The 13,379-nt window shown below is 37.0% G+C and overlaps 1 protein-coding gene and 1 long non-coding RNA gene across 2 annotated transcripts in view; one reads left to right on the top strand and one right to left on the bottom strand.

Annotated features, from left to right (window-relative positions):
• Positions 1 to 7,662, top strand: part of LOC126595919 (KRR1 small subunit processome component-like) — a 40,372-nt gene extending 32,710 nt beyond the window's left edge. The window contains exons 4-7 of the mRNA XM_050262321.1: positions 6,639 to 6,728; positions 7,075 to 7,131; positions 7,235 to 7,273; positions 7,367 to 7,662. Coding sequence (XP_050118278.1) covers positions 6,639 to 6,728; positions 7,075 to 7,131; positions 7,235 to 7,273; positions 7,367 to 7,516 — 336 coding nt within the window. The 3' untranslated portion in view covers positions 7,517 to 7,662. The remainder of the gene's footprint in view (positions 1 to 6,638; positions 6,729 to 7,074; positions 7,132 to 7,234; positions 7,274 to 7,366) is intronic.
• LOC126595952 (uncharacterized) lies at positions 3,188 to 5,855 on the bottom strand. Its single transcript, XR_007613778.1, has 3 exons — positions 5,768 to 5,855; positions 4,551 to 4,713; positions 3,188 to 3,310 (listed from the first exon to the last, which is right to left on the bottom strand). It is a non-coding gene; the product is annotated as an uncharacterized LOC126595952 (long non-coding RNA).
• Positions 7,663 to 13,379: the final 5,717 nt, after the last annotated feature.

Here is a 13,379-nt window from a genome sequence, read left to right as displayed (position 1 = left end):
TCTAGATAGAATATTTGTTTTGCCATTGTTGCCAAAATGTATGGGTCTTCATCGTACCAATGTCTCATAGTGTTTACTGATAGTAAACCATGGTCTCGCTTAACACTCGTTCGGTTATGTGGGTTTGTATCAAACCAAAGACACTTAAACAGTATCACTTGACATCTGTCTTTGTAAAGCAATTGTACTACACTAGTTAGTTTGCCATAAAAATCAATGTCTTCACTCTCACCCGTACCCAGGACATGGACACCACTATTTTGAGTAAACAACTTGTCATCACGTGTTGCCCCCAAGAACTTGATCCCGTTTACATGACAACCTGAGAACAATTCAACGTGAAGTGGTCCTCTCGCCAAGTTATATAATTCTCCATCGTAAGAGGGTGAATTCAATTCCTTCAATTTGTTCATCTAATATAACATATACAAAAAGTTAACTTGTTAGTATAACCAAATTTAAAGACGGGCATGAACAAGTTGGAAAATATGCTCAATTCAAACCACATACAACTTACATGTGTGTGAAACCACGAAGGAAACAAGTCACGGTGCTTCTTGGCATATAAATGTGAAGGATGTTCCCGCTTCATCAATTGTTCATGCTCTTCAAGGTATGGCAAAGCCTCGTCACAATTGTTGAGTATGAACCAATGCGCTACCTCCATGTCCTTTTTGGTAAACGATTCTTCTTTTACAGGATCGCCGAATGGTCGCGCAATTTGGGCAAACAGACAGTTTCTCTTTTCTGACACCACCGTCATTATTGCGTTGAGGACGATTGAAAGCTGTCTCAACATCTTCAAGATACATTGCACAAAAAGTAAGTGACTCATATGCAACCCATGCCTCCACAAGTGATCCTTCGGGCTTTGCCTTGTTTCAAACACACTTTTTCAACTCACCAAGATATCTGCACAAATAAAAGGTATGCTATAAATTATTCAAAGCGTTCGTTGATCATGAATATGTTTTATATATATATATATATATATATATACTTAATTAAGTACCTTTCTATTGGATACATCCATCGACAGTTCACTGGTCCGGCAAGCAATGCCTCATCTGGCAAGTGAATCATCACATGAATCATACTTGTAAAGAAAGCTGGGGGAAATATATGTTCGAACTTGCATAAGACGTTCACAATGTCGTCCTGCAATTGTTTAACATCTGACTTCCGCAAACACCTTGCAGTCAACTGCGAAAAAAATCTCGACAACAACACGATTGGTTTCACTACATCAAGAGGCAATAAGTGTCGAATACCAACTGGAAGAAGGCGTTGGAGTATCACATGACAGTCATGACTCTTCATGTTTTGAAATTTACACCCCTTCATATTCACACAACGTGAGATATTGGAAGCATACCCATCTGGAAACTTTACAGAAGAAATAAAGTTGAAAAACTCTTTCTTCCCATTCGGCTTAACTGTAAAAAAGGGATGGCCTTTCTTCAACGTACCACCGACATTCTTCATCCACAAGGATGACCTAATGCTCATTCATTCCAAATCGAGGCGAGCTTCGATCGTGTCTTTTGTTTTTCTTTCAATGTCTAGAATTGTCCCAACCAAAGTGTCAAACACATTTTTCTCAATATGCATAACATCGAGGTTGTGTCTCAATTTTAACTTTGACCAGTACGGAAGCTCAAATAACATACTCTTGTGCGTCCAGTTCAAATGTGTAGTTGGTCTGGGGTTACTGACCCCTTTGCCGAAATGACCAAATTCCAAACGGATTAACTGATCCAAAATCTCATTTTCGGACCATTCTTTTGGTCTTGGCCAAGTCTCTTTTGTGCCTTCGAAGGCTTTATCGTTCTGACGCCACTCGTTGTCCCAAGGGAGCCATCTACGATGACCAAGATAACAAACTTTTCTTGCATGCCAAGATGATGTTACGTTCTCCTTGCATATTGGACATGCCAAATAACCCTTAGTCATCCATCCAGAAACCATTGCATATGCAGGAAAATCGTTTATTGTCCACATCACTGCCGCTCGCATGGTGAACATCTGCCCAGTATATTTATCGTATGTACGAACACCGTTTTCCCATAAATCTTTTAGCTCATCAACCAACGGCCGCAAATAAACATCAATGGACTTTCCTGGATCTTCGTTAATTAATAGAGTCAACATCATGTATTCTTTTTTCATGCACTTCCAAGGTGGCAAATTATAAGGAAACACGACGACCGGCCAAGTGCTGTGCATTAGGTTTAAAACCCCGAACTGATTAAATCCATCGATGGCAAGTCCCAATCTGACGTTGCGCGGGTCAGCTGCAAAATCAAGGTACATCCGATCGAATTCTTTCCATGCCTCTCCATCTGCAGGATGCCACATAACATCGTCATTTACCCGTCCTTCTTTATGCCATCTCATGTCGGTTGCGGTATGCATCGACATGTACAATAGCTGCAACCTAGGCTTCAATGGAAGGTAACGCATTACTTTTTGTGGAATCTTGGTGTTTCTATTCTGTGATGTCATTTTAAACCTTGGCTCATCGCAGATAGGGCATTTATCCAACGCTTTGTTCTCCTTATAGAACAATATACAATTATTTACACATGGTGAATTTTTTCATACCCCAATCCGAGACCCTTCAACACTTTTTGGGCACTTTTATGATCTTCAGGTAAACAATTCTCCTTTGGAAGCATCCTCTTGATAACTCCCAAAAAGTAATCAAAACACTTGTTTGACAAACAAAACTTGATCTTGCCATGCATCAACTCCACAATTGATGTGAGCACTGAAAAGTTCTCGCAACCCGGATATAATTTTTGCTTGGCATTTTCAATAGTTTTTCGTAGTTTTCTAATGCCTCACTATCCATGGTTGGACGGTCGTCATCTCCCCCTTCTCCTCCTTCCTGATTGGTGTTGCTCGAGGCGTATGGATAAACGTCATTTAGAATATTCATAACTTGTTCATTAGGATCCACATTACATTCAACAGTTTCCACTCGTGTCACGTATGAAGACGAAGCTTGGTCTAATCGTTCTCCATGATGATACCAAGTAGTATAGGTCTCCATCATCCCATTTCTTACTAAATGAAATCGAACATTCTTGAATGTCTCCCACGTTGTGTCTAGTTGTGAATTCAATGAACGCATGTATTCCATCCAAGTACTCAACATCACATCTATTATGATTATGTATCCACTGTTTGTCCATTTTGTCTGCAATCCGAATAAAAGTACAAGAATTACAACAACGTCTACAACGGAATCCTTATAAATGTGTTACCAAGGAATAACCCTTCGTGCTTCCCCACGCTCGAGAAGTAACTGCAAAATCCACCGTGAACCGGTGAGAATAAGTTGTATAGATCTTTAAGAGATGCAACTGCTGCAACTAATAATATCTAGAAAAGTTTTGCATCCAGCGATCATATAAAATTGGAATGAATAGGTATATAGGTAAATGGAGATATAACTAATTAAACTATATGAAATTGGATGCCATTGAAAATCTACACCGCTCATGGCATTCATTCATTTTATTCAAAAATTGGAATTAAGTACAATTGAAGCAAATTATGAGACAGATTAGGACATGAAAACTATTGTCTTGTCACCTTATTCCTCCGGTCAGGGCCCTATCCCATTCAAGAATGCACAGTTATGTGCCGTAATTTACGATTCCAATGGATTAAATTTCGACGTGGGCTAATTTCGGCAGCATCTCCTTACAGTTCTTCAAGTGCACGTCGTAGATACATAATATCCACCGTGTACTCAAAGAACATCAGGAAATGTTACCAAAATTTCCACTATCGAAACCTAATCCATGGACCGCAAACTACAACACATAACTAGGGCATTCCCAAACTGTCCAAAAAATGGGACAATTCAAGAATTAATTGGACCGCAGTCATGCTTTCGCATCCATGCACGAAATCCAACTAATTCTCAAACGGGAAACTAAGCTTTTCCTGAGAAAAGGGTACGAAGTTAAGTAGTATTAACTTCGTACAACACAAAACAATTTTGTAGGTGATGTACAAAAATATGTGCATACAAATAAACTAAATCACAATAATTACTAAAACTAAATAAAATAGATAAAATTAATAAAAATTAATTTAGCGAAGAAAATAAAGTGATTTATGTACATTGTGACATCTCAAATGTAGTTAAATTTCTCTTAGACTTCATTTTAATATAAAGTGATTTATGCACCCTTTATTTCACTTTACGTATCTATCTCTTAATTTAGTCCTTAGTTCTCCTTAGTTCTCCTTAGTTCTCCCTTATTAGTTCTCCTCTTATATGAGATACAATAGTCATGCCTCTGTCATCACCAATTAGAGTAAATAATGACAGTGAAAAAGTTGATTACAAAAGGCAGTAACAAGTGAAAAGAAACAAACTAATACCATAAGAACAAACAGAACCAATTACAAAGTTCTAATCAAATCGTTTCCTAGTTTAATTTTTGTTAAGAATTTTTAACCAGGTTTATCTGTGCAGATATTCCTAATTTGATGATCAACTGCAAGAGGGAAGTAAAAAATAGATTTTGTACCGTTAAGTTTCTGCAATTTCTTCTTGATTTTGTGAGCACATCCTTTGCAACATGTAATAGCCGTCTTTGTTTTTATGAACTTGGGAGGCCACAGCTTAGTGAAGTGGGGTGGCCATAGCTTGGAACCCCCTAAACAACATGTGCTCACCTTCAAAATACAAGTCTGCAAGACCAATATACTAGATTTAACATTCCAGATTAATCAATATGATCAACGTAAAATGACTAATTAGTAATCATATAATCATAAAAATAAAGAGGAGGTAGCTATATATATATACATACAGGACCATCGTCATCATCTTCTCTCTCTGCATGCGACTTATGATAAGAAAGAGATGTAGCTTAGACTTTAACCAAACCTAAAGAAAAAGGCAGGGGAGGACCACAGACAACAAGAGCAAACATACATCCTCACAAATTCCCATATCATGCACAAATCCAATTTCAAACCTTTCCCTACAGAAATTTATGGATGCTGCTAATCTTATACAAGTTATGAAAGCCAATTTACGAAGATAATACGCAAGTCATTTACTAAGCATGAGACATTTGTTACTAAATACATTGACATATTCTGCTTGCTGATTGCATTTGCAATCGACTTATAGAATCTGACTTATGAATGGAACTAGGTACACAAATGTAAAACTGTACAAACAAGGTGATTAAACTTGCAGACTGCTGACTTCTATGAACATAAGAAAATGGCGTTACTAAAAGGCTCATTGCCTGCTTGCACTCGACTGACACAATCCGACTTCTAAATGCAACAGTTACATTGCTCATTCTCTTAGCAAGTGACTATTTGCAGATTTGAAATAAGGTGTTGGATCAAAACAAAGAAGGGAGTAGGTGTTGACAGGGGATCAAAACTGTGCTCAGGGTCCTCACAATGCTATTCCTAGTAATTTCTTAAGCTATGCTCAGGGTCCTCCTCACCTGGATATAAGCCTATTTCTCTTCCCCAACTAATTTATCACCTTTGCTTTTATGTACGAACAAATAAGTCGCTACAGAAAGAAGAGATCTGGTGTATAGAGAAAAAGAAAATCAGCAAGATAATTATCTCCTTTGATTTTGCAATTTCAATTTCGTAAATGAATCACATGAAGGATCTACATATTATTAATTCAGTTTACATCATGTTTAAGAGCAAAGGGGAAGGATTGCAATCGAAAAAACACAAAGAATTGATATCAATTCAAACTTCAAACCTGATCTGGTAGACGGTTTTGAAGAGAGAGATGGGCGATGGAGGTAGCTGCTGCAACTGGGTATGCAGTTTCTGCCTCCCAAACTGATCAAATGAAAAGAAAAAAAGTTGTTGACTTTGCGCGACCCATGCCCACCTACGTCGTGCAAAACAACTTTGCGCGACGTAGGTGGGCATGCGTCGCGCAAAGTTGGGAAAAAGCGGTAAATTCTTTTGGTTTGGCGCCAAAAGTTTGCGCGACGTAGGTGTAAGTATGTCGCGCAAAACGGCTTTGCGCGACGTAATTTTATGCGTCGCACAAGTTTTCGTCGTGCAAACATGTTTTTGTACTAGTGTGCTTTTAAAAGGTTAAAAGTTTTAAAAGTGTTCTCTAACAAGTAAAAGTGCTTCTTCTCCGTAACTAGTGGAAGAACTTAAAATGCTTACGGTGAAGTGTTTTTAAAATGATTGAAAACGCTTTTGATGAAAGTATTTTTGGAACCAACCCTTAGTAAATATGCAATACATCCTAGAAAAGTATTTGAAGTGTTTTCTGCAAAAAAAACACGTAAATGGTGTTTCTTCCAAGATAAAGTGCTTTTGAAAGCTAAAAACACTTTCACTAAAAGCAGTTCCAGTCATTTTAAAAATATTTCCAAACATGCCTCTAATTTGCAGGAAAACAACCTGGTAGGTGCTTCTTCATGAAGCACGTAGATTTTGAATACATATTTTGACATGGTTATAGTAGACATAATACAAAGAAAGAGTCTCAAACAACCCCTTTAATCTTGCACCGAAATTTTCCTTTGTTGAGACTGCATACAAATGATTAATTTTTGCATTTTTTAAATTTCTTTTTCTGATTTGAGTACCCAACATTTTGATTCCAGGCAATAAAACTGCTGAATGCAAGGCAATATGAGATCATCAAGATTGGATATGAAGATGACGGGCTAATCGCAAAATTTGGGATCGATGAGGTATTGCTTAAAATCCCTTCCAGTATAATTACCCTGGACATTTTTATGATTTTTCCATGCAAGAAATATACGCTACTAAACTCTTGTTGTTTATGTGTTTGAATCATTCTTTTTAATTGTGTTGCCGGAGCTATCAGTTTCTGCATTTTAATATGTTGATTAGTTGAAACTTTTGTTTCATGTTAGAAAGGTTTGAAGTTTATGTAGGCTTAAAGAAACATGAACTAATGTTGTGAGAATACAATGAGCCTAGTCAGACCCAAGACTTTTTTCTAATAAGTTGGTGATATGCAAATACTCACACTTTTCGGCTTGTTCTTTCCAAATATACTACTATCGATTGCAGAGGGAATGTGATGAACGGAAGGAACTTCTCCTTGGCCCAGATGATATCTACATAAAGGTGCCTATAAGCGACTTGAATTTAAAGCATGTGCTCAAAATAGTTTAATTCTTTCTGCTAACTGTTTTCTGATTTTTTTTTACCATGTATATCTGGGATGCAGCCACTTGAAGAACTAACAGGATGTTTTGTCATCGTTAACGTAAGTGTTGATGTTTTCTTTTTTATTTTGATGGTCGCATCGCACTGGACATTTATTTTTCTACTTAATGACCTTTTTTTGGTAAATGATTAGTGGAACACCGATACTGTTATAGCTACGGGCTTGTTTGAAGGACTAAAGCTAGTCAGGATGATTGTGGAAGAGTGCATCGTTTGTAAAATTCCTGCTGTCGACATTATCAATAAGATTAGAACTCGGGGCGCTGGGGCTTTATTATGGTAATATCTTTCTTGTTTCTGAGGTGATATACGTATATGGACTCTTGAGGTCCAAATCAGTTCAATCTATCAAAACGTCACACAAAAAATTGTAATTGAAGGATCAAGGATAATATCTTAATGCAGTTTTATCAAGGTCTAGTAATACTATCTCAGATGTTGGAAAACGTCCTAAGTTTGAATATGAATAATAGAAATTTTCCTTGCTTTAGTATTTTATGTGTGTGCACACCTGCAACATTATATGGCATTAGGGTTGTATTTGATCGATCAATCATAAATTAAATGCAATTTTACATTTGGCTGCAAAGACCAGTTTTTGGTTTTTTGGGAAGATGGAGACCAACTCCAACATTTGGAAGGAAGTTTTTTGGCAGCAGCTGCTGCACTTTGAGACGAGAGGAATTTGTTAGCTTGCTCTCAAATGGTCCTTTTTTTCTTTTTCTTTTTTTAATGAAACGATAGTTGAATCTAATTATGAAAAACAAGTCAGTCATGGCGGGGGGAATCCTCACGGAGGATATCAAGGATTAAGCCCGCCCATGGGGGGTGTACCCAATTACAATCATGATAGAAGTAAGATCATATCTCACTTACAAGTGAAAATGAATATCACTAGACCGTAGTACTAAGTGAGAGGTCCTAGGTTTGATTCTCGCCAAATGCGAGTCTGAACCATATTATTACTAGCCTATTATGAGGTTAAGCCAAAACCCCATCATCTCTCTTGTGTAGATAATATCGTTTGTTAAACAAAAAAATCCAAAAGTATTTTTTCTCTTCTAATGCAAAATTATTAAAGAATGAATTTAGGCATATTTTTTTTGTAACTTTTTTAAAAATAAATTTATGTATATTATCCTAATTTATTTTTAATGAATATTTTAACTTAAAAATATTAAGATTCCAATAAATAATAAAAAATCACTAAACCAGTCCCATGAAATGTTAAAGTCATGGAACATGTGTTTTATGTAACTCATGGACTAACACAGAAAACACTTTCTACATATTTACAAGGAAGTCATGAAACAAATGATAGAAATGTATAACACACAAAACTGTTCGTTCCGTTTGGTACGCAGACGAGACAGAACGAGACGGGACGGGACAGAATAGGACGGGACGGGACGGGACGGAACAGGATGGAACGGATGATGTAAATATTGAAAAAGATAAGGAGAAATTTTGTCATAAAATGTTACAAATTTGTGTTCCACGGATGTGGAACGGGTCGTTCCAGGGAGAAGAGGTGGAACGAAAAATCAGCCAAATTTCGTCCCATGGGACAACCCGTTCCACAGTTTTTAGGCGCACCAAACGTGGGACGGAATGGCCCGTCCCGTTCCGTTACGTCCCGTCCCACGTACCAAACGGTACCTAAATTCGCCATGGGCCTTGCGGGCATACCGGGAATTTACTCAAACATGAGATTGGTGGGTGCGGGCATGCCACTACTAGATGCCGCTAGTAGACGAGTTTTGAATAATTGAGGTTGCGCCTAAGTTTGACTTTAAATCAAGAGATTGTGCCATTGAGTGGGAGTAGTTCAAATTAAAGTTCTTTATTTGCCTTAAAGATAAGGACTTTTCTTATATGGATAGATGGAACAATATGTAAATGGCAAGGGAAAGTGAATGACTAATATTGCAGATTGCTTGTAGATTAAATGACTGGAAATGAGTTGTACATAAAGACTACAAATGAGATTGATACTACTGGTGAGCAGCAGAGCTATTAAACTAGACAAAAAATGGCTTTTGTGAGGGCTGATCCTGAAAATGATTGAGGTTGGGGGCTAACTACAGCTTCGTATGCAAATCTGGCTTGAGCAGAGTTTGTGTATTTGTTTGTTTGATTGGTTGAGTGTCAATAATCCTTATGCATCTGCTTCTTTATATAGAGATCTGAAAGAGCCCCCTCTGCTGAGAACAATGAACTTGCCCGAAAGAAACTCCTCTACAGCTTGCATTGTGAAATAATATTAAAATAAGCAAGTTTGTATCTCTACCACATGTCTTCATCACTTGCAATAAACTAACATTTAAAATAAGGTGGCTTCTTTCACATGTTCTCTTGAAAGAATGTCTGTGTGCCTTTCCAATCAACTTGAAAGCATGCAATTGTTTTAATTAAAGAAAGCTCTTGGCAAACCTCCACCACCAAAACAAAAGGGCAAAAACAATATTATAATGTTTAAACTAGCCAAATATCTCTCTAAGTTCAATGTTTTGTCTCATCATCCTCCAAATGCCATATTTGCCATATTTAGCCCGAATGACACATTTTAGGTGTAAACATAAACAATATGAAACACATGAAGCAAATACCACCATGGATATTTCCCTTTCCCTGCACCTTCTCTTCTTGTGTTTCTCTTGCCTAGCTTTTCTCTTTCAGTATTTTCCTTTACAGGCTAAAAATTCTATTAATTGGTATCAAAGCCACTGATCCACCATGGGTCTGTGGTGTGGTTCTGATCATTCGACGATTTCACCCCATCATCCCCACGGTTCAAGGTTTCATGGATTTCATGACTGCCGTCCAGAATTCCAACAAGTATATTTGTATACACCAATAGTGCGGGTGTCGGACGATTATGATCTTTCTCTAGCAGCCGATGATTAAGCGAATTCATGACATACACTGTGAACTTATTTGCATGTGCTTTGAAATGACTGAAAACGTTTTTGATGAAAATATTTTTAGAACCAATCATTAGTAAAGATGCAAGTAAATCTTGAAAAAAACACTTAAAATGCTTCCTAGAAGAAGCGCATAACTGGTGTTTCTTGAAGAAATCACTTAAAGTGCTTTTAAAATCCAAAATACTTTCTCTAATAGCATTTTCAATCATTTTAAAAGTACATCCAAACGAATCATATATCTTTACCCATTAATAATTGTCAAAAACCGATAATTTCTGCAAAATTGAAATATATTATTACACGCGCCCTATATCATCCGACTACCGTCGTCGTCGTTTTTTAAAACCACCGCAAATCCTGCCCCTCTCCTACCTCCAGGACATCAAATAAAATAACAAAAAAGAAGACATAAACCTAACGGACGCTAAAAAAACGATAAAATTAACAGTAGGAAAATATAAAATAAAGAAAACACAAAAGAAAAGAAAATAGAACATAAAAAAAGCAAAATATTTTAGCATGACACACCTGGGCTGGGGTTACACGCCATCCTTGCTTGACAAACTTTGGGCCGTGACGAGATTATACACGTGGCCAATTGATTACCTTTTGGGTTTGAATCCAGCCCGCAAAGCAAGGGTCCAAGATGAACATTGGATTTCCATGAGATGGTTGAATAGCAGCATGCAGCTGCTGGCATGCTAATTTGAAGGCTTAGGATTCTCTCCCTTTCTCTTTTCATCCCCTTTCATTCATTCTTCTCACATTTTTTATTTTATTTTATTTTTTTATAAAAAAAATAATATAAGATGTTGACGTGGTTTAATCGTAACCGTTCAAATAGGAGGAAAATGAAGAAGAGGGAAAAAAAGAGGAAAAGTTGCCTATCAATCCTCAGTCTTTGTCAGTATCGAGCCCAAAGCCAACGATTCTCTACCTCGCCATTTTAAGGACTAGGATTTTCTCCCTTTTTTTTTACATCCCCTTGCATCCCCTCCTCTCACATTCTCTATTTTGTTTTTCTTTTTCTATAAAAAAATAATAATATAAGATGTTGACCTGGCTTAACCGTAACCGTGTAAATAAACCCCATTTTTCCCATTTCTGAAGGTGTGTTTTTAGAAACCCCAAGTCCCTCTCTCTCTAGAGAAAACGATAGGTTTCTCATTTCTCTCAACGCCTCAACACTCTATAAAAACTGAAATGACTCTATCTCTCCCATTTTCTCAGCCCTCTCTCTCTTTTCTCTCAGAACCCTAGCTGCGCCTCCGTAGCTACATTTCTGTTCAAACATCAGAAAAATGGTCCATCACACAGCAAGACCATACGTACAGCAGAAATTTCAAGGAAAAATCTACCCCGCCTTCCCAAAGTCTTCGTTACTGTTGGATTTCAAAAATGACAATGGAGGAACTCATGCGTGTGTTTGATCCGTGTAGGAACATTCATACCCAAATCCTCCATTCTCAGAGCAAAACATGGATGCTATTCCCAGATCCGCAAAAAGCAAAGGTGAACACTCAGTTGGCCTCAAAAATTTATCTCTGCACTGTTTTGTGCATAAAGGCCTCATATCCATGAATAATGGTTATCTTCCATCAAGTTAGCGACAATGCAGCTTCTGAATGCGAATGCTGATGAAGTAAGTCTGTGTACTTTCTTGATTGTTTCTTTTTCTGTAAAAAACCACTTTGCAATGTCAATGTGCATTTTAAGTATACGAAATAAAGAATCATGGTTATCTTCGTATACAAGTAAAAAAGAAACAATTTCATATCTTTCTTACCGTGTTTAAAGATTTGTAGTGATTAAATCTTTAAGAAATTTTACTTCACAGTTTTAGTTTTGAATTCAGTAAACTTTGAGTTCAAAACAATTAGCATGTGAATGATACTGCTCGATGTCACTTGCATTAGCCGGTCCGCTCACTCTTGAATCTTTGGGTTCTTCTCATTCCTAGTATTGCAAACATATGCGGGATCCATGAATCTTACCCTTGAAATTGGGGTTGAATGCTTAGACTACTCATCATATAAGTGGCTGTCCAAAATATAAGTGTTGTTATTCTTAGCGACTGAACATACAGATTTACTGAAAGAGTTGTATTTGGATCATATTCTAAAACAGAGAGAAACGTTACCTCAGGTAAGCTGCTATAACTTCTTGTTCAAGTTGCCGCATTTCAATTAAATCCAAAATACTGCTTTTTTCAAGGAACACAATCCTTGAGTGACCAAATGCTTGATCTTCCGCAGCGAAATAGACAAGTGAACCATCATGGTTCGCTTGTCTATTTCGTTTGTTCGCTTGTCTATTTCGCCGCGGAAGATCAAGCATTTGGTCACTCAAGGATTGTGTTCCTCGAAAAAAGCAGTATTTTGAATTTAATTTAAATGCGGCAACTTGAACAAGAAGTTATAGCGGCTTGCATGAGGTAACGTTTCTCTCTATTTTAGAATATGATCCAAATACAACTGTATGTTCAGTTGCTAAGAATAACAACATTTATATTTTGGACAGCCACTTATATGAGCAGTCTAAGCATTCAATCCCAATTTCAGAGGTAATAGATTCGTGGATCCCGCATATGTTTGCAATACTAGAAATGAGAAGAACCTAGAGATTCAAGAGGGAGCGGACCAGCTGATGCAAGTGACATCGAGCAGTATCTTTCTCAATTAATTGTTTTGAACTCAGAGTTTACTGAATTCAAAACTAAAATTGTAAAGTAAAATTTCTTCAAGATTTGATCACTACAAATCTTTAAACAATATGAAAATGTTTCTTTTTTACTTGTATAATAACCATTATTCTTTATTTCGTATGCATAAAATGCACCATTGACATTGCAAAGTGATTTTTTACAGAAAAAGAAACAATCAAGAAAGTACACAGAGGCTTACTTTGTCAGCATTCGCATTCAAAAGTTGCTGCATTGTCGCTAACTTGATGGAAGATAACCATTATTCTTTTGGAAGCAGAAGAACAAAGTCTCACTTCGTCAAGCTGTTGCCTTGTCGCCGCCTTGATAATGACCCAGAAAGGAGAAAAGAATCAGGCTTTCTAGTTTTGGAAGAGTTAACAAGAACAGATCAACGATCGAACATTTGAACGATATCAAGAAGGATATTAATTGAACTTTTCAGAAGAACAGATTGAGAATTGATCATTTGATCGATCGAGAACCACGAAAACACATAATCACTATGCAAATGGTGA

This window comes from Malus sylvestris, chromosome 2, assembly GCF_916048215.2.
Source record: "Malus sylvestris chromosome 2, drMalSylv7.2, whole genome shotgun sequence".
Lineage (NCBI taxonomy): Eukaryota > Viridiplantae > Streptophyta > Magnoliopsida > Rosales > Rosaceae > Malus > Malus sylvestris.
The sequence above is the reverse complement of the archived record's forward strand: the minus strand, read 5'-3'. Positions and strand labels throughout refer to the sequence as shown.